This window comes from Girardinichthys multiradiatus, chromosome 19, assembly GCF_021462225.1.
Source record: "Girardinichthys multiradiatus isolate DD_20200921_A chromosome 19, DD_fGirMul_XY1, whole genome shotgun sequence".
Classification (NCBI taxonomy): Eukaryota; Metazoa; Chordata; class Actinopteri; order Cyprinodontiformes; family Goodeidae; genus Girardinichthys; species Girardinichthys multiradiatus.
This window is the reverse complement of record NC_061811.1, coordinates 36,690,239-36,712,125: the sequence shown is the minus strand read 5'-3', so window position 1 is coordinate 36,712,125 and position 21,887 is coordinate 36,690,239. Positions and strand designations below refer to the sequence as shown.

At 43.6% G+C, this 21,887-nt stretch overlaps 1 protein-coding gene across 1 annotated transcript in view; it reads left to right on the top strand.

Moving 5' to 3' along the window:
- LOC124884997 (nesprin-2-like) overlaps positions 1 to 21,843 on the top strand; it is a 101,957-nt gene extending 80,114 nt beyond the window's left edge. The window contains exons 21-26 of the mRNA XM_047393122.1: positions 375 to 586; positions 694 to 885; positions 984 to 1,112; positions 9,664 to 9,855; positions 17,671 to 17,720; positions 18,659 to 21,843. Of these exons, the coding sequence (XP_047249078.1) occupies positions 375 to 586; positions 694 to 885; positions 984 to 1,112; positions 9,664 to 9,855; positions 17,671 to 17,720; positions 18,659 to 18,869 (986 nt within the window). The 3' untranslated portion in view covers positions 18,870 to 21,843. The remainder of the gene's footprint in view (positions 1 to 374; positions 587 to 693; positions 886 to 983; positions 1,113 to 9,663; positions 9,856 to 17,670; positions 17,721 to 18,658) is intronic.
- Positions 21,844 to 21,887: the final 44 nt, after the last annotated feature.

Sequence of the window (21,887 nt, the reverse complement as noted above, 5' to 3'; positions counted from 1 at the left end):
CTTCTCCCTTTTCTGTGGAGGCCAGATGTGTGCGGTATATCACTGATTGTTCTCGTATCGACAGGTTCTTCCTCCAGAGCTTTGCAGAAGTTTTGCAGCTCCACCAGAGTTTCCATGGTCTCTTGTCTGCTTCTCCGATTGCCAGTTTTTGACTTTACTTGAACGTCCAAAAACCAGGCATCATTTCCATTCCATGTTACAATTCTGCAGTACTATGGGTTTATTATGTCAAACCCTTAAAATACATACACATTTGTATGTGTACTGTAACGAAATGTGCAAAGGTTTTCCGGCACTGTAGCTCAGATACAGATTTACAATGTTTCTTGGATTTTAATGCTGCTCATATACAGCACTTTCACTGTGGCCCTTAGGTGTAATTGAGCGCTGGGAGTTGCAGCAAGCCCAAAAACTCAGCGGCGAGACAAACATCAAGCATGACCTGGAGCACTGGCACAAACTCAACTCTGACCTGTGTGATATCACTTCCTGGCTGGGCAGGGTGCTGCCAGAGCTGGAGAGGCTGCAGCGCATTGTTCCGTCCACCAGCATCCGAGACATCGAGGTCAACATCAAGAAACTCAAAGTAAGGTCATGTTCTGAATGCTGAACATGCCTCTGATCTAATGAGCAGAGGTTGGACCAGAAAACAACCACGTAAAATGAAAATGTTGTCCATCCTCATCTGTTAAGGAGATGCAGAGGACCTTTAAGAGCTACAAGTGTCTGATGATCTCTGTAAACTTGAGCAGCCATCACTTCCTTCGGGCCGAAAGTGATGAGCTGCAGGAGGCTCTGAGCTCAGCCAATCACAGCTGGATACAGGCCTGTAGCACTCTGGAGAGCTGGGAGAGGAAGCTGCACTCTGCTCTCATGCAATGTCAGGTCAGTCAAACGCATGCAGAGAAACATTCCCATTATTGTTAAGAAAAAATTCACATGATCTTAAAATCTGGCCTCACATTGTTGATCTCTTCCTGCAGGAGTTTCATGAAGCTCTGCACTCGCTGCTACTGTTGCTGTCTCAGGCTGAGAACAAACTGCATGCTGTCAACATCTATAAGCAGTCATCTCCACGGTGGATCCTGCTGCAGCAGCGAGACATGCTGATGGTGAGAAGGCAGAAAGTTCCTTGCCTGCCACATGCTAGTTTTCCTTTGGGCAAGGCAATTTACCCCAAGTTACCCACATATCTGGATACTGGTGAATGAATGTGTGCATGTTGTGAAGGTGACTGCAGTGTAAAAGCACAGAGTTCTCACTATGAGCAGAATAGCATTATATACATCCAGTCCATTTGGGAACAGAGGCAAAGTTACACTGTAGCTATGTTTAGATGCCAAAAATTTCTTAATTAAATTGTAATAAATAAATCTGAATACACCGTTTATGTGACCGCAAAATCAAATAATCCGATCATGATGTGCGTTTACATGCACCGGGCTTTATTCAGAATAGAAGCACTTTGACATATGCAGAGCTGTCACAAACACAGAAGAAGAAGACGTGGCACTTCTTCGTACTTCTTCTTCTGAGAAGACAGAAGTGTTGGTTGTGAGCGACCAGAATGGAGCTGGCTCAGGTTCTAAGGGGTGTTGAGGCAGTTATTGGTTGCTCTAATTAAGCTACTGTCTTAGCAACAAACACTGTTGCTGTTCCTGCATAATAGGATGAGAGAGTGGGAGGAAATAAATATCCGTCTAAGTTTTGCCACTAAAGGCGGAAATGCAGCAGAATGAGACGTTCAAACAATGTTTACATGCCCGCCTTTCGGATTGACAGTCTGCATAAACCACCCCTCTTATTCGGAATACAATTTTTTTCCAATGGAGCTGAATCCGTCAGAATATTCTGATTAGCGTGTTTGCATGAAGGATTTTTATTCAGATAGTGTGAGTGACAGAGAGCAGCTGGTGTTACACAGCTCTATAGTTCAACAGTATTTCATAAAAAAGGCATAATGATGTCATAGGTAACATTTTAAACATCTTATATTAAATCCAGGATGCTCCATGGCTAGCCAATAAAGAAGCTAGTACTGTCATTAACTTTTCACTTTTATTTAATATAGAAAGTACTCCTGGATCAGTGCTCTGTTTTCTCAAACCCCCAGACAATCGTGGCAGATGGCTGCACCCACTGAGCCAAGTTCTGGTTCTGTTGGAGACTTCTTCATGTGAAAGGGAGGTTCTCTTCTCCACTGTTGGTCCATGCATGCTCAGTATGAGGGATTACTGCAATATACTGATTTGAAATAATCTGCTGGGTTTTAACCAATTTCAATATGAACCAAACTTGACAGCATCTGTCTGTATGATTGGATTCAATTTTTGTGCATGGGTACTATATACATAAACTGCATTTAATTGAATAGACTAAAGGAATTCAATTCAATTCAGTTTTATTTATATAGCGCCAGTTCACCACACGTCGTCTCAAGGCACTCGAATCATACAGATTTCAAGTCAGGTACATACATTCCAATTAATACATTTTTTATTTTTTTTATTTTACCGTGTCCTGTCTGGCAGAGTATCGCTCAGAATTGTTGTCCGAGTGCCAAGAAATTGCCCAACAGATTTACTTTCACAAGCGGAGCATCACAACTAATGCTTTAAAGCTCCGCTTGATATTTATAAAAGAAAGTTTATTATAAACTTCTTTGGGAATATTTCAATTGTTACGGACACGGAGACTGAAATGAAAAGGAAAAAAGAAGCTCAAAAAAGAGAGAGATGGGGGAAAAAGGGGAGAAAAGGAGGAAAGAGTGGAGGAGAGAAAGAAGGATGAAGAGAATACAAGATTACACCCTGCTTGCTAATACACCTGCAGCTGTTTTTTATTTTTTTTTAACAAAATAGTACACGGTAATTCTGAATATAAAATGTACTTAGTGAGAGGTGCAGCCCAATATAGAACATCTGTGTATCTGTCAACACCTGAAGCTTAACACCTGTGAGTATGGGTGTGGATGCGCTTTTGTATACAAGGTTTCTCCACAAAAATATGCAATAGCGAGTGTGAGGACCCACAGGCCTGCCCCATGGTCCCTGGACGGACACTGAGGAGATCCGAGCCACAGACATCTAAAGGCCCCCCAAAGCACAGGAACCCCAGGAGAACCACCGCCTGGACTACCACAATCCCCCCAGAGAAGAGCAGTGGAGAGTCCCAGGGGAACCACCCAGCAGCGACAGTGCAGAAGCCCCAGGGAGCCGCAGCGACGATCCCACAGGCCCCGCCGGGAGCCGTCATCGCCTGAGCAGATCCAGCCATGGACCCAGAGGCCCAAGACCCCGGGACACACCACCCCCCAAGCAGAGGCCCAACAGAGCCCAGGGTGCCAGGCCCCGGCAAGCAGCCACCGGGAGTGAGCCAGCACACACCAAAGCACCCGGCCCCGGACACCGAGAACCACAAGTACACAGTGGGCAGAGAGTCCAACCACCGGCAGGCAGAGGCAGGCAGACAGCGCCGGTACTGCCCAGACCCGGGTGACCCTGGCCCGGCTCCCGCCCCCCCGCCCTGAACCCAGTCCCCAACAACCCCCATCCACCTCCGGTGAGGGGGCTATGTACAAAAGAGGGGTCCACATGGCCCAAAGCAACCCGCCAACCGGAGCTGCCCCAGGACAGAGCAGTCCCGACCCCCCAACGAGTTCCGATCCCAACCCCATGAGTCTCCCACCCCCAGTGAACCCCAACAAGAACCTCCCCACAGGGCCACCCCCAACAAGGACACCGATATCGAACACATCCCCCCGAACCCAAATGCCACGAATCCCCACCTCCACAGGGGCACAACCCCACAGGTGAACTCCACGGCCGAAAAGCTGATGAAGCCACACCCACACAGCGCAAGCTCCACACAGAGCCCCACTCTAAGAACCCCCGCCGCACCCCGCTCCCCCACCACACAGCGCGCCACAACGGCAAGGCAAGGGCCCCGCGCAATGCCACCCCCGCCCACTGGCACCATGACGGGGTCCGGTTGTGGGTGCGGTGCTGGGTGTGGTCTGCCCTGTTGCACCCCACCCACAACCGGACCCCGACCCCACACCATGACGGGACAAACTCATCCACCAAGAGGTCCACGGCCAGCGGCAGGCACCCAGGGCCAGTGACTCCACCACGCCCCCCTCAGCAACAAAAAACACTACATCACTGCCACTGCAACGACCGCCCAGGGAGAAACACTATCCAGCTTAGCTCCACTATCGCCGCCCAGCCGATCCAAATGCCAGTGAGCCCATGCCCTAGAAGTGGCACCCCCGCATGGCCACAAAGGAGTCCAGCCGGCCAGCACCTCCATCAAAGCGGGGTCACATCCCAATCAACGCCGGCTAAGACCCCCCTGCCGAAGCCCGGCACCCCCCCAGCCGGCAGGCCAGGGGCCGGGATCCAAGGGAACCCAAGCGATCCCGAGAGAGCTGAAACGCCAGCCCAGCACAAGACAATCCCCAAGACCTGACCCCCAACCCCAGCCCAGACCCGACTAGAGGGCCCACTCCCTCTCCCTGCCTCCGACCACAGATGGGAAATAGCGAACGGGGGTGTGAAAAGACCCCTAGCCTGCCTCCGCCAGCTCAAATGTGATGTTGATGCATGTTGTTGTAATGTGCATTTAAAAAGAAACCCACCCCCCAACCCACCCACACTCTGAACCCTCAATGTCTACATGCAATTATACCTTTAGAGGTGAGCGCAGGCACCAGAGGTTAGGCTACTAGGATATCCTCCCCCCTGATGCCATTGAGTGCGCCCACCCCCAAGACCCTATATGTGAATGTCATGAAAATGTTATAAGTGAGAGTGTCTAAGTTGTACAATAAAATTGGGGCACAGGCTGCCATGGGACCGCAGAGATGGAAAACCCTTGCGGCACTCCGATGGCGCACCCGCACCCCAAGGCCCTCCATGAGTGGTATTGTGATGGAGCTGGCAGAGGGAGGTGTCCAGGGATGGGGAGGGAAGGACTGGGGGCAAACCGCTCTCCCAGGGAGCCAGCTCCCCGGCTGACCCCAATAGGCAGGCCCGTTTGCCAAGTCCCAACAAAGAAGGGAGGCATAGGCACATCTGCCGGGCAAATAACTAGGGACAGGTAACAGGCCCCGACAACCAACTGAAAACCGGGACCAACATCCCAGCCCCCCCCTCCCCCCCCCCCCCCCCCCCCCCCCCCAACAAAGCGCCCAGCCCCCGAAGCCCGGCACCAGACAGCAGCCACAACCAGGCAAGCAGGGCAACAAAACACATCCCACTCCAACACCAAGGCCACCACCAAACCGCACCCGACCCAAAACGGCAGGCCCACCCAAATGCAAGCTCCAGGCCATGATAGGTACATGCACCCCTCCATAGATAGGCGAACCGAGACCACCGGGCCAGCCAGTCATGCAGACCCCACTATGCACCACCCCGCCCACTACCATGCCCAAGGGAAAGACGCCGGCCCAGCAAGCCAAAGGGTGTCACAGAAAGGCCCCAGCACACGGAACAAAGAGGTCACACCTCCATCCAGAGACGCAGACCCACCTACATCCAGGTCAGCCAAGCAAAAACGATAGAGCCGAGCCAGACCGCAGATCCCCCCGAGCCAGCACCACAGCAACACCACCCATCCTTCTGTGCATTCGTAGGGGCACGGCGAGGACCACTAACCCCAGGCACACCGAACCCACCAGGAACCATCCAGCAAACAAGCAAAGCCTATAGCAGCATTCCAATTAATCCTAACTATCGAACAGAGCAGTCAGATTCTATTTATTATTTATTAATTATTCAAATTGGATAAAGAGTTTCTTCTATTTAAGGAATTCCAGCAGATTGCATCAAGTCAGTGACTTGTAGCAGTCACTCCTCCTGAATGAGCATGTAGCGACAGTGGACAGAAACCTCCAGCAGAATCAGGCTCAGTGTGAGTGGCCATCTGCCACGACTGGGCTTTTGAGAGAACAGAGCAGAGAAGGAAAAAGAACAAAGAAGCAGAACACAGAAGCATTGATCCAGAAGTACTTTCTAAGGAAAGGAAGGAAAAGTAAATGTTAATGGATGTAGCTCCTTTAGTGGTTTCATCTAGGAAGAAAGAACAGATAAACTCTGAGCCAGTTTTCAAGTCTAGAGTATGAAAGAGAGCACATAGTTAGTCACTGTAGAAGCTCAGCCAGTAGCTATGTCTAGGAGAGAGAAAGGGTTAAACACTAAACGACAGGGCCATGTGGATCATCGGTAGAGAGTGAGCATTAAGTTGTTGCCAGCAGAAGCTCGGACTATTTCCCTCACCAGAAAGGTGTCACTGGTAGACACAGAATCAGGCCAGGTGTAGATTCTAGGAAGAGAAAAGAGAGAACAGAGTTAAAGCTGAAATAACAGCAAATAATGGAAATTGGAGAGTAGTGTGAGAATGTAGCGAAGAGGGTGAAAAGGGTCATTATGTCCTCCAGCAGCCTAAGCCTATAGCTGCATAACTACACAGATAGTTTCAGTTCAGATTATTTAGTTAAATTATTTACAACAATGTCGTCTCAAGGCACCCCACAAAGGGTCCCACTGATGGTCATTGTTATACTAAAAACCACAAGGATTGGGATACCTCCCTCTGTCAGACTGATTATAACCATTGGAAAAGAGAAGGGGTCATACAAGTTGCAGAAATGGAGGTGTGTTTGCACCTCAACCATAACTGAGCTGGTTTAGGCTAAACCTGACTCACCCTTACTCCAACCAACAGGGAGGGAGGAAGGCTCCCTCCCTGATAACCTAAGCCACTCTAACTATAAGGTTTATCAAAAAGGAAAGTTTTAAGCCTAGCCTTAAAAGTAGACAGGGTGTCTGCCTCACGGACCAAAACCGGGAGCTGGTTCCACAGGAGCGGAGCCTGATAACTAAAGGATCTGCCTCCCCTTCTACTTCTAGAGACTCTAGGAACCACCAGTAAACCTGCAGTCTGAGAATGAAGTGCTCTGTTAGGAACATATGGAACAATCAGATCTCTGATGTATGATGGAGCTAGATCATTAAGGGCTTTATATGTGAGGAGGAGAATTTTAAATTCTATTCTGGATTTAACAGGGACCCAATGAAGGGAAGCTAAAATAGGAGAAATATGATCTCTCTTTTTAATTTTCATCAGAACTCTTGCTGCAGCATTTTGAATCAGCTGAAGGCTTTTAACTGCATTTTGTGGACATCCTGATAGTAAAAAATTACAATAGTCCAGCCTTGAAGTAACAAATGCATGGACTAGTTTTTCAGCGTCACTCCTGGATAGGATATTTCTAATTTTGGCAATGTTCCGGAGGTGAAAGAAGGAAATCCTAGGAACCTGTTTAATATGGGATTTAAATGACATGTCCTGGTCAAAAGTAACACCAAGGTTTTTTACTTTATTATCGGAGGTCAATTTAATGCCATCCAGGTTAAGTGATTGACTAAGCAGTTTCTTTTTTAAATACTCCAGTCCAAAGACGACAACTTCTGTCTTGTCGGAATTTAGAAGCAAAAAATTTGAAGTCATCCAAGTTTTTATATCTTCAAGACATGCTTGTAGTCTATCTAACTGGTTGGGTTCATCAGGATTTATGGATAAGCAAAGCTGAGTATCATCAGCGTAACAGTGAAAATTTATTCTATGCTGCCTGATAATTTTACCTATTGGAAGCATATATATAGTAAAGAGAATTGGCCCAAGTACTGAACCCTGTGGTACTCCACAATTAACCCTGGAGTTTAAAGATGATTTATCATTTACATGAACAAACTGGAATCTGTCAGACAGATAAGATTTAAACCAGCCTAGCGCTGTTCCCCTGATCCCTACAGCATATTCCAGCCTTTTTAAGAGAATATTATGGTCGACTGTATCAAATGCAGCACTGAGATCTAACAGGACAAGTACAGACACAATTATCTGAGGCTAGGAGAATATCATTAGTGAATTTCAGCAGATCTGTTTTTGTGCTATAATGAGCCCCGAAACCTGACTAAAACTCTTCAGACAGATCATTGCTGTGTTCTCAAAAATTTTAGATAAGAACGGAAGATTGGATATAGGTCTGTGATTTTAGTAAATTAAACCAGCCTCTTAAGTTAAGGTTTAATTACAGCTACCTTAAAAGCTTGTGGTACATATCCATTTACTAAGGATAGATTAATCATATCTAGTATGGGGCTGGTAATCAAAGGAAACACTTCCTTAAACATTTTGTTGGGATTGGGTCTAACATGCAAGTTGAAGGTTTAAATGAAGCTAATATTTTTGATAACTCAGGAAGCTCCACAGGATCAAAACAGTCCAAACACAGATCAGGTTTTACAGTTAATTCCAAAGTTGTTTCGCTTACTGAGGATGAAGTAATCATCTTTTGGAGTATGCCAATGATTTTGTTTTTAATAGAATCTATTTTATATCAAAAGAATCCCATAAAGTAATTACTGCTGAGAGCTAAGGGAATGGATGACTCAAAAGAGCTATGACTCTGTGTAGGTTTAGCAACTGTACTAAAGAGAAACCTAGGATTATTCTTGTTCTCTTCTATTAATGATGAGAAATAATCTGTTCTGGCTTGGCGAAGTGTCTTTTTATACAACAGTAGGCTATTTTTCCAGATTCAGTAGGAATCCTCTAGGTATGTAGAGCGCCATTTTCTCTCCAATTTTCTAACATTGAGCTTTAAAGTACGCACCTCTGAATTAAACCAGGGAGCCAGCCTCCTATAAATAATTGTCTTTTTTTTCAAGGGGGCTGCATTGTCTAATGCCCCACGTAGTGAGAAAGTAACACTATGAACAAGAGAATCAATTTGTGAAGGGGAAGAAACAAATTTATTCCCCTCCACTGTGTTTTTCTGAGATAATGAGGAAATTAAAAGTGGAACAGATTCTTTAAAGGTTGTTACGGCATTGTCTGTAATGAAATTATCACGTCTAATAATCAAACTCCACCCTGTGCTTGTGATGCTGTCTTCTCAATGTTGACCCTACACTGTTTAGATTGTCAGATGCTCTGGTAACTCTCTGATGAAACTATCCACTGTTGCTACCAGCTGTCTTCTGTTGTCCTGGTGCCGTCTCACTGCACATCAAACCACTTTCAGTCTCATGGCTGGTCTTACATGTGAACCACATACAGTGAGACCATTCCTTCTTGGTCCAGCACTGTTGTGGTTTGAAAATGACCTTATAACCCCTTCCCAGATAAATTGGCAACAACGATTGCTTTTCTGTGATTCCAGTTTATGGTTTTCCTCCTTGATACAACAGCTAATCTTAATGTGGTCTTTACACTTCCTCATCTTTGTTGAAAGACGTTGATCAATAGGACTCTGCTGCTACCTAATGGCCTAATTCATGAAGGCAGGGTGAACGTATTTTGTTTTTGTTAAATGAAGAAATAAGGTATATATTGCCTGAGACGGTTTTACCCAATGTTAGATCTATTGTGGAGCAGCAGATTGTTCCAAGATCTGATAAGTTAAACATATGATGGAGGTTAGAGGTTTTCAATACTGCCTGTGCTTCAAAACATGATAGATAACCTCTTTATAAAGCTGAAATTTAAACTGTGGCTGAACAAGCATGCTACTAATAACATGACCTGAGATTTTTAAAGAACTTCTAGTTAGTCTTTCTAAGTTTTGTGGTCTCTTTTCATTCCCTGTTGCAGGCTCTGCAGGAGGAGCTGTACAGCAGACAAAGTCAGGTTTCAGCTTTGCAGGAGATCTCCTCCCAGCTCATGTTGGAGGCCACCTTTGAAGAAAGTGTGGAGGCCAAGGAGAAAGTTCATGTCATCGGCAACAAGCTTCATCTATTGCTGTGGCAGGTAGCTGCAGCCCTATGTTCACTGCAGAAAATGCTGGTAGGTCAATTCTTACCTCTGCTGGGTATTTCATTGATTTATTTGTTTTTCATTTCTGAATAAATATAATTAAGAGCTTTGAATAAATGAACCAGTCGCTTGACAAAAAGCTACACCGATTGGAATACTTAAGATTTCCTGCATTATTCGAGTGGAAAGCCTGAAATAATGATGGATGTGCCCCAGAAAAAGCAATAACCTCCACAGCATAAGCCAGCTTAGTCATGTGGAGCACCACATACACCTCAGCATCTAAAGTTCATGTGCTTAGATTAACACTAGCTTTTGCGCCAGGCCTAGAAACCTCCTGTGGAACTTGAACATCACCTAAAAGTCTGAGAAGAAACAGAACATAAAATCCTGGCACATCCTGATAATCTGCTCTGTGTTAAGTTCATATTTTTTTAAAAAAGACCCCGTTGACAGAGCAGGAAACTTACCTCAGCTCTTACGGTGTCCTCACACTAGATGAGATAGAGCCAGTATCTCATCTAGTGTGAACCAGAATCAGATAGAACCTTAATAGGATTTGCAAGGTTAGTAGTGTTTTAGAGAATTTGTGAAGTGAGGTTATCTTGAAAGGTTATAAGCCAGTATTTTATCTGCAGTAGATGACTCCCTGCCATGTTCATTTAGTATAAATTCATCTTTGCTGGTCCAGAAGGCTGAAGCTAATGGCTATCCTGACAGGGTCCAAGACCAAAGAAAATTACTGTTGTCTAAAAACAGGTAAACAAATGTTTGTAGGAACACAATTTAACAAATTTCTTCTCATTTGTATTTGGCATTTTTTTCAAAAGAAGCTATGAATATTTACACAGGAATTGGAGGTAGGAGGCAATAAAGGTAAAAGTAAAGTACTGTAAAAATATCAAAAGTTTTAGTGAACACTGTTTTCTCAGATATTAACACTGCCTTACCTCACCCTTCAGAAGTGCATTAAATGTTCTGTATACAGTAGGATTCTCATGCAAGTAAATCATCTGTTGTGCATCTCCTGTGTAAATAATTCTTGGTTTCTGTGTAAAAAATGCCAAATGTAAACGTAACAATGGTCTAAAGGTCCATCCCCATATCCCCTCTGGTAAAAAACACCTCTAAAGTTAAACATAAATTGAACACAATCGTTAAATATGCTAGAGACACCATCATCATTGCCTCATTCTACATTTGAGTATTTCTGCACAAATTCAAGAACACCCTCTAAGCGTATTTATTCTTTTAACTTCTAATGCGTGTTTAGACTCTTTTAGTCAATTATTTACATATAACTTCACTTTTTGTACCACGATTAAGACAAGAGGATAAAAACTCGTAGTTGTACTCATACTCGTTGTCTTCCGCTTCATTCGGGACTGGGTCACGGGGGCAACAGACTCAGTAGAGATACCCAGACGTCCCTCTCCCCAGACACCTCTACCAGCACCATCAGAGATGTCCTCTGGTGTTGTGATCATGGGCTCAAAGCCCTTAATAATTACACTGTTTAATTAACCACTTCACCGAAGGTGGGGGAACTTTGACCTTATTTTGACAGATAAATCACTCTTGCTCAAAATAAACACAAACGCTTTCTCTTTATCTACGTGAACATTTATTAAATCGACAGCCCTGATACACTTTGTCCACCAGACGTTCCCAGCAGACCCTCACTATGCACTTGGGCCGGCCAAGTATGTCCAGCTTTCTCCTCTCCCAGCAGATCCATTTCACCACCAGGTGGTGATCAGTGGACAGTTCAGCTCCTTCCTCTCTTCACCCGAGTGTCCAAAACATGCGGCCGAAGGTCTGACAACACAACAACAAAGTCGTTCATTGACCTCCTGCCTAGGATGTCCTGGTGCCAAGTGCATTGATGAACACCGTTATGCTTGAACATGGTGTTCATTATGGACAATCTGTGACTAGCTCAGAAGTCCAATAATAAAACACCACTTTGATTCACATCGGGGGGGCCAGTCCTCCAGATCACGCCTCTCCAGGTGTCACTGCCATTTCCCACGTGGGCGTTGAAGTCCCCCAGGAGAATAATGGAGTCCCCAGGAGAGGCACTATGCAGCACCCCCCGACAGTGACGCCAAGAAGGCCGGGTACTCCACACTACCACTGGGCCTGTAGGCCAAAACTACAGTCAGAGACCTGCCCCAACAAGCAAACCCACCCCAGCTGGTTGCCTCTCCCCACAGGCCACTCCAGAGTAGAAGAGAGTCCAGCCTCTCTCGAGGAGATGGGTTCCAGAGCCCACGCTATGCGTGGAGGTGAGCCCGACTATTTCTAATTGATATCTCTCGATATCGCACAAGCTCAGGTTCCTTCCCCCCCATCGAGGTGGCATTCCACATCCCTAGAGACAGCCTAAGCAGTGAATGAAAACAGGCAAAGTTAAATTTGATAACCTTAATATTTATAACATTAATATTTACCATGTTATCATTTTAATGACCTCCAAATTCACGGATTATAATTTTCACAGAGGCGATATTAATAACATGTTGGTTTTTACGGCACTCAATTTTACCATGTTAAATATTAAATTTTGTTAGTTTGACCCCTCATACTGCACAGCCTGAGTGCAATCAATGGAAATTTGTAGTGCACGTAACGGGCACAAAGAATGCAACCTTCTTGCTCTTCAGAAGCAAAAGTGGGTTATTAAAACTAGAAAGCTCAATAGTCTTAGGCCCTGTTCACACTGCAGGTAAATGTGGCCCAAATCAGATTTTTTGGGGTCAAGTGATCAGGTCAGGTTGTTTAAAGCAAGTGGGAAAGCTCAGATCTGGCCCGTATCTGACTTTGTCAAGTCACATTTGAGCCACATTCATATGTGGTCTTGAAACCGACTCGTATCTGATCTTTTGGAATGTGACTCCAGTTGGAACGACCAAGGAGGATTAGATGTGACTTTGACATCTCTTTCCTCACAATTTTGTGCGGCTCAGCAGGAAATGGTAGCAGTTAGCAAAACGGACAGGGGGCTAGAAAAGAACTGCACATTGGAGAGACAGCGAGACATTACAGCTCGTTAATAAACAGAAATAAAACTTTATTCAAGCCTAACTGAAAGGCTCATAGGATGTCTGGATGTGGGGTGTAGTTTATTCGTATACAACCTTTCAAACAGAAGATTTAAAATGCTATCGAGGTTACTGAGCATGTGATGATCTGCCCCTGCTGCAGTCCGATACACTGGACTGCATAAAGTCTTCTGCCTGTTGAGTTGAGAGGAGAGGCGCTGACATATATGATTAAAAGTTGCCCTCAAAATGATAAAGTTCTAAATAAACTTAGTCTCCGAAAAAAAGTTGTTAACATCCTCATTGCTGGCTGTGTCTCCGCATCCACACAGTTTGTGGTGCTGAATTGGCAGTCAGATCTCCTTAAAACGGAACAATAAAGAGTTTCACTCTCCTTTTATTCATGTGTTTGCCACACAGCACCTGCTGACAATAAATGGCTTCTTTTGTGCACTTATACCATAACACCTATTTCTCCGTGTTTACTGTTGTGCTGCACTTGACAACGCACTTATTGTTCTTATGCGCATTCGGGTCAGTTTGGGGCCACAGCAATTTCAATGTAATGTACGGTGGCCGGGAGGTGCAAACCAACATTACAAAATCTGAAACACTTTTACAAAGCCCGAGTTTTCCTAAATTCACATTTAGGAAAACAATTTAACAAGACGCAAAACATTTTTACAAGTCAAGAAACAAATTTACATTTGAGAAAACAAATTAACATTCTGGAAAACAAATTTATATTTCAGAAAACAAATTTATATTTAAGGAAACACGTTTAATTTTGAGAAAACAAATAAAAATTTGTTAAAACAAACTAACATTTGAGAAAACAAATTTACATTTCAGAAAACACTTTGACAACACCCGAAACACATTTACAAATGACAAAATCTAAAAGGAATGTACCAACTCTGACGCTGACCCGGAAGTGATAATGGGAGCACTCATGGTGGTCCCAGATGCACAGCAATCGAGAGACGTTTGCCCCATTTTCAGAACTACCCCTTCAGTTGTTTAGATACTGGACTGCAACAGGTGTGACAATTGCATATAGTCATCGTTAAAACATATTTCAAGTGCTAAGAGATCACAGATGATCGGACAATAAAACATGATATCATAAATATATTCGGAAACTTTGTAAAAGGTGTGTGGAAATTGACAGGCTTTAATATTAAAATTCCACATCAGATCTTGATGAAATTTGATGAAATGAATCTGGAACTGTTCTCTTGTCATCCTGAAGTGAGAGTAATCACTGGAAACAAACCGTTTTGTAGCAATAACCACAGAAACTTAAAAATTACTTAATTTTAAGGCCTTTAATTTTGAAATTCCAAATCAGATGGTGACATTAAATGAGTGACGTCTGGAGGTGTCCTTCTGTCAGCCTGAAGTGAGAGTAATCACTGGAAAAATATGTTTTCTTGCTATAAACACAGTCATGTCTAAAATGTCAGATTTTTAAGGGTTTTAATTTTAAAATTACACATTATGTGTGTGAAATTTGATGAATGACATCTGAATGTGTTCTTCTGTCAATTTGAAGGGAGACTGTTCACTAGAAACAATTTTGTTTTAATAAGCGTGGAAGCTGAGGGAATATAAATGGACATTCACAAATATTGAACATAAAACAGTGACAAAAACAAAAATGTCATGTCTACATATTTGCGGGTGGACTTTTAAATAGCTTATATCAGCAACAACGATATCAATCACCACAAGTCAGTTCATTTAAAAAGTATTGCTTTTACTAAGATCTCAGCAAGCGTCACTGCCGTGATTCATGATGTTTTCGTGCACAACAAAACCACGTGAGGGCTGATTTGAGCATCACTTTCTTTTTTTTTTTTTTTTTTTTTTTTTTCTGTGTCCTGTCAAGCAGAGTAGCGCTCAGAATTGTTGTTAGTGCCAAGAAAAAGCCCAACAGATTTACTTTCACAAGTGGAGCATTACAGCTAATGCTTTCCAGTTCTGCTTGATATTTTTTGTAAAGAAACTTTATTACAAACTGCTTTCGGATTATTTCAGTTGTTACCGACACGAAGACAGAAATGAAATCGGAAAAAAAAGAAGCACGAAAGAGAGAAAGTTGGGGCAAAAAGGAAAATGGGAGAGAAGGAGAAAAGAATGGAGGAAAGAAAGAAGGATGAAGAGAATGCAAGATAACACCATGCTTGCTTTTACACCTGCAGAAACATTTATATTACCGGCTTTTTACCAAAAAGTACCCGGTACTTTTCAACGCAAGATGTATTTAGTAGTATATGTAGATCAATATAGAACATTTGTGTATCTGTTAACACCTGAATCTAAACACCTGTGGGTCTGAGTGTGAGCGCGCTTGTGTATACAAGGTTTCTCCATACAAATATGCAATAGCGAGTGTTAGGAGCCACTGACCTGCCCCCTTGGACCCGAGACAAACACTGAGGAGATCTGAGCAACAGACATCCAATGGCCTCCCAGAGCACAGGAACCCCAGGAGAACCACCGCTGGGACTACCGCAACCCCCCAGAGAAGAGCAGCGGAGAGTCCCAGGGGAACCACCCGACAGCCACAGTGCAGAAGCCCCAGGGAGCCCACAGGTCCCGCCAGCAGCCGTCTACGCCCGAGCAGATCCAGCCATGGACCCAGAGGCCCGAGACCCTGGGACACATCAAGCCCGGCAAGTAGCCACCAGGAGTGAACAAGCACACACCAAAGCACCCAGCCCCGGATACCGAGTACAAGGCCAGAGAAGGCAACCACCAGCAGGTGGTGTGGCGGTGAGGAAATATGCCTCACATTTGATGGGGAGCCTACACTTATACAGGAGAGAGAGCAGCCCAAGACCCAACCTGACACAAAAAACATACACACAGTCACAATCACACATTCCCACCCTCATGCGTACACATAAAAACACTCACACCCACGCACCCAACGTAAAGACAAACAACAATGGACATTGTACATCCACTCACACTCCCCATACATACTCTATACATCCAGGTCCAGGTGCCGATACCCCATACGAACAACCAGCCCCCGGACCCAGGAGGTGGACCCCTTCCCTCCGGGGGTGGAGACCGGCCGACCGCCCCAGCACCTGAACCTGGTCCGGGCTAGCCTGGGCTCATGCATCAACCTGAGCAACCCCGGCCTGGACCCCGACCCCAGTCCCCAACGACCCCCATACTAATCCGGAGAGGGAGCCATGTACAAAAGAGGGGTCTACATGGTCCAACCTAGCTCGCCAACCAGAGCCGCCAAGGAATAAAATAGTCCCAACCCCCCAATGAATTCTAATCCTAACCCCATGAGCGCCCCACCCCCAATGAACCCCAACATGAATTTCCCCACAGGGCCACCCCCAACCAGGACACAGATATCAACCACATGCCCTCGAACCCAAACGCCATGAATCCCCTCCCCAGAGCACATGGACACAGCCCTACAGGTGAGCTTCATCCCCGAAAAGCCGACAAGGCAACATCCACACAGCCCCGCTCCAAGCACACCACATCACTGCAATGATAGCCCAGATAGAAACATTATCCAGCTCAGCTCTACCACCGCCGCTCAGCCGATCCAAATGCCGGTGACCCCACATCCAACAAAAGGACACAACCTCCCCGCCCCACACACTGCAGCCACCCACGGCACCCTCTAGCCTCAACCACCATTTTCGAAGTGGAGGCAGCTGGCTTGACCACAGTAAAACAGAGGCAACTGCCGTGGCAGCGTCCTAGAGGCTTTCACAGCTGGTCTGGTACCCTCTGGCATACATATGCCAACCTGTGGCACCCTCGTGGCCAGGGACTCTACAGAGTGCCAGCATGTTTTTAAGTAATTTTTTATTTTCTGTGAGTAACATCACAATAACCATTCATGATCTATAATAAACCGACTGTTTGTGGAATGTCTCTTCATCATCCTTTCAGCACATTATACATACACATAATGCTATTTAGAACATAGTTTCCATCTCAAGTAAATACAGCCAACCTATATTATGTGTCTAACATTGTTTAGTAAATGATAACTAATAATGACATCATCATTTGAAAGTAATTACTGAATGACAATCAATAGCTAATAACTATAATGACAACCCATTTGCTTTGTCCCGGCGGGCAGGGAGTTTCCAAGGCTCTGCTACCAGCAAGCTGATTATTTCTGCATACTATGACTCCACTGGGAGAAATGCATACAAAAGCACATTTGGCCACAGGTGAGCCAGTGCGTCAACTCGCAGCGGAGTGTTCCGATTTGTTATTGAAAAGAACAGGTGTCGATCACAGGATATGATTTACAAATGCACAGAATGCTTCGCATTTGCACATAATGATTTACACATGCACAAAACAATTCTCACGTGCACAAAATGTTTCACACGTTCACTGGACAATTCACATGTGCACAAAACGATTCCCACGTGCACAGGACGCTTCACGCGTGCACAGGACGATTCTGATAGACAAAAGATAAACGCTGCACCAGTGCAAGAGTCTGTGAGTTTGTTCTTAATCAGAACATGCTGGTCTATCATAACCCTGCAAAAATGTCTCAGAGCTAGCAAAACTACTAACACTTACTACTGGTCTCCAGTAGACATTGGTTGTACAGAGAGGTTGATAAAACTAGTGATAAGAAGCAAATGTGGACAGGCTACATGTCAGTGTGTATATTAGCATAACATTAGCCGGTTGCTGCTGAAATGTTACAGTAACTAGCATTACATTCACCTGAGAATCATATTAAACCTCATGTGTTCAGAGTGATTAAGAGATATTTGTTTTCATTCAGGAGGAGGCTGATTCACAGGCAGCTACACTCACACAGCCATCACCTTTCAGGTAACTTCTTTATTATCTTCTATCCATTGTCAGCTAGTCACAAATTCAGGTAAGCTTTATTATAAAAGCATTCATAATTTAATTTTGTTCCTAAGAAGTGCATGTTTGCTAACACAAAGCATGACAAAAGTACAAAAACAGCTTTATAAGTTTATACAGCCTAATGCAAACCCATTCAAGATGTGACCACAATTACAAGATATCAGTTGTATCCAGTCAGTCTGTGAGGGATAGGAAAGGTTTACTGACATTCACTGATTGTTCTGACGGTGAGATGATTGAGCAACTGCTTCTCTCTTGATGCCACCACGTATCCACAATTTCAATATATTTGATTTTCTGAGTGGTGGTGTCTCAATACCAGACTACAGTGGCTAGCAAAAGGTGTCTGATTTATGTTTCTGTTTTTGCATTTGGCTTTTATTCAAAGCAACCTACTAATGAGGTTATAGCAATACATTAAATATTAAAGCTAACAGTATTCATACTACTAGATCTTTTTACATTTTGTCATATTACAACCACAAACTTCATATTTTATTGTTTATGTGACAAATTAACACATGAAAACAAAAAGGATACATACTTCTTATTTTTATAAATAAAAATCTCTGCTGTGCTTGTGTACTTTTCTTTCATTTTTCTTTGATGTCATAATTATGCAGAACTTTGTATTGGTCTGTCACATAAAATCCATCCAGAATACCTTGCTATGGTTGTAACGTGACAAAATCACAAAGGTTTAAGGAGTATGATTATTTTTGCAAGCCACTGTACATAAGAAAAAATAAAGAAAGTTTATAAATTTGACCTCCGACCTGATGAGTTCAGTCTTGTCATTTAAACTTTCTCAATGTTCGGATGTATCCAGTTTAAAATGGCAGGTAAATTAACATTAAAGACAAACTTGTCAATCACTGACCTTTGCCCACCTGCAGGGAAGAGAGAACGGATCAGACACCCCACCGACCTTTTTTCTACCGGGTGTTACGAGCTGCCTTCCCCCTCCATCTGCTCTTCCTGGTGCTGCTGTTCCTGGTCTGCCTGGTGCCGTTATCTGATGAAGATTACAGCTGCACACTGTCCAACAACTTTGCCCGTTCCTTCTACCCAATGCTGCGCTACACCAATGGCCCCCCGCCCACGTAAACGCTGTCACAATCTACGCTTGTGTTGTGGATCTCAGCCAGACCCGAGGCTAAAATCTTTATACAGACTCCTTACTGGGTCATGGTTAGAACTACCACTCTACAAAAACCGACTGTGGGATGTGTGTACTTTTTTTACTAAATGTTCCCTCTGGATTTAAAAATATTTATTAATTATTTTAATTTGAAGCCATTTAACTGGGTTGGGTTTTAATCTTTTTAAATTGACATTTTTCCACCTGAGGTCCTTGCTGCAGTATGCTGTGTGAAGCAAATAAAGTCACAAGTGTTGTTAGAATATTTATAAGTTTCACACCCACCCATTTTAGTGGTGTGTGGAAAATGGACAAAGAACTGTAATTATCAAAGTATCAGCAGAGGAAGGAACCAGCCATTTTCTACCACTGCTATTCTTCCACAGAATGTATTCAGAAAGCAGAAACCTTTTCATGACTTGTCTTTTTACAGTGTTAAATAGATAGTTTTTTTTTTTGTTTATAATAGTTCTGTTTGAGGTCCTACCATGTGATGTAAAGGTATGTAACATAGCTGATGTGTTATTAAATGCAGGTAATCATGTAAAAAAAACAAAACTAATGATATAGGAGGAAGCCACTGGGTGTTTCTAAATGTGGGACTGGATCTTAATGGTATCAATTTTAAAGCCATTGCAATATTTTCCTTTAAAAATAGAAAAAAATGAATCTACTGCTAGAAGTGCACACACAGGCATTGATGTGCCCTTCTAAGCTGTCTGAAGTCATTTAGATTGAAGTGTTTGACAATCAAAAAGTTGAAGCATTCTGCTTTGCCCATAGTTCAGTTTGTAGACAACTTCATTCAAATTTGTTAAATTCTGCTCCAATTTATTGTCTGCTTTAGTAAACATATACGCTCCCACCTTTGTAGCAACTGTCAGGTTGAATCTTGAAGGGTGCCTACCTCCTCGTGCCACACGGTGCTTTGTGTGTCTGTGTGTGTGTGTTGGGGGGGTACTGTAAGATTGTGGGCTACTGGGGTATAAAATCAAGAGCTGACCCTCAGTACAAAGTCGAGCCAATTTTTGATGCCTGTTGAGCTTGGGATTGTGTTTAAGAACAGGATTGTGTAGAGTCTGAGGCCATTGTTCTCAATGTGCAAAAAGTGGGAATGCCTCCTCAGGGGTCTGGGATCAAACAACAGGAAGGGTTTAGGTTTGTTGGTGGCTTGTCCCTGACAGGACTGAGCAGGAGATGGATCGGGTCTTCTTTTGCAGTAATGAGGCCATGTATCCAGACTGTTGTGGTGAAGAGGGTTTTGAGCTGAAAAGTGAAGCTCTCAATTTTCTACATTTACATTGCAGCCATCAACTAGAAGTTATAGTCAGACCTGAAAAAGGCGATCCCAGACACCACCAGCTGAAACCAGCATCCTCTGTAGGGAGGATGGACTCAACCTTTGAAATAAATTGAGAAGCTCCATCATCTGGGGGGAGCTCAGAGTAGAGCTGATGCTGCTGCTCCTCCACATCTAACATGTTTGTTGAGAAGAATTAGACATTTGATAAGGATGTTTTCTGGACATTTCCCTGGCACATCTCTCTTCAAGACCACAGGGCAGACCTAAAACTGGATATGGGTGTCCTTACTACCGTTGAAGCCCAATGAGTGAAAATGGACAGATCATTTGAGGTCATGAGTGTAAGCTAGAAGCTAGATAAGCTCTTTTCTTGTCAATTTCCTATTGTACAGAGTCATGATGGTCAAGTGATGAGACAAACTTTCCTTGGTTTCTTTTTGAGGTAGGTAAGTCTTGGAGCTCACAATATTAAAACAATATTTCTCATTTCTGTTAGTCGCTAACAATGCTAATCTTAACATCTGCTTCATGTCGGCACCAAACTAAAGTGTTGTTTCACATTTTTTCAATAAGTCTGGAATGAATCTGATCACATCTGAACTTTCCTAGTAATATTGCCCACTTAAAGTGCTTTCACACCAGAGCCACATTTATAACACACACATTCATACTCCTTGCCCAGGGGCACATGTGCTGGGGAACAACGCTAGAAATAAACCCATAGCTTTCTGATTGCAAGTCAACTTCCCATTCAACCATAGTTGCCCCACATCCTCTTGTCTTGCAGCTAATTTCTTTTAGCTCAGTTATACCTGTCATAACCAGTGCACAATAACCCTACAGACAGCTATGTAACAGGATGGGGTTTACCTGTTCTGGCTGTGAAAAACGAATGAAACGGACCTGACAGTGGTTCTTTAGAGCAAAGCAGAACCCTGGAGAACAAGTTGAATGTAATAAGTTAAATGTTGCTATGAAAATAAAAAAAGATCTCTAAATGTACAAATCGGATCAGAAATGTCAAAGAGAGATTCTGTAAATGTGTATTGATGGTTCTGTATGTTACCTTAGCATCACACCAAAGACTAACAGAATAGAAACAGACAAAAAAGAAGTGTATAAAGTTTGTTTATTTTAGGATCTTTTATTATAGGATGCAGAGATTGTCATTTTTTGCCCGATAAACTGTGCTGATGTTTGCAGTGTTTCTGGGTTTTAACAAAAGTCTTCCTGACTGACATTAACATCCGATCTGACATATAAACAGCAATGCTTTAAGCATCTGATCTGGTCATATTGGTTCATGCATGTGCAAGCTACAGACAAGATAGAAAGGATAGTACAGGAGTTAGATTACCAGGCACCAAGGCTGAATTTACACTCATTTCACATTTCATGGATGGATATTCAAAAAGCACCTTAATGTTACATATTCAGTTTGTTTGAGAAGATCAGAACAAACAGATTCGAAGTTACAACACAGGAAACAATGACTGTTCAGTAGACACATTATCCACCTCACACTGAACCCACAACAATGGTTTTACAGGTGTCTGAGCTATTAGTTTATGAACAACTAATGTTTTCATACCCTATTTCTAAAGGCCTACTACAATAAACTTCATTTTTAAATTAAAGGGCAAAAGACTCCATGACAGCATGATTCTGTATTAAGAGGCAG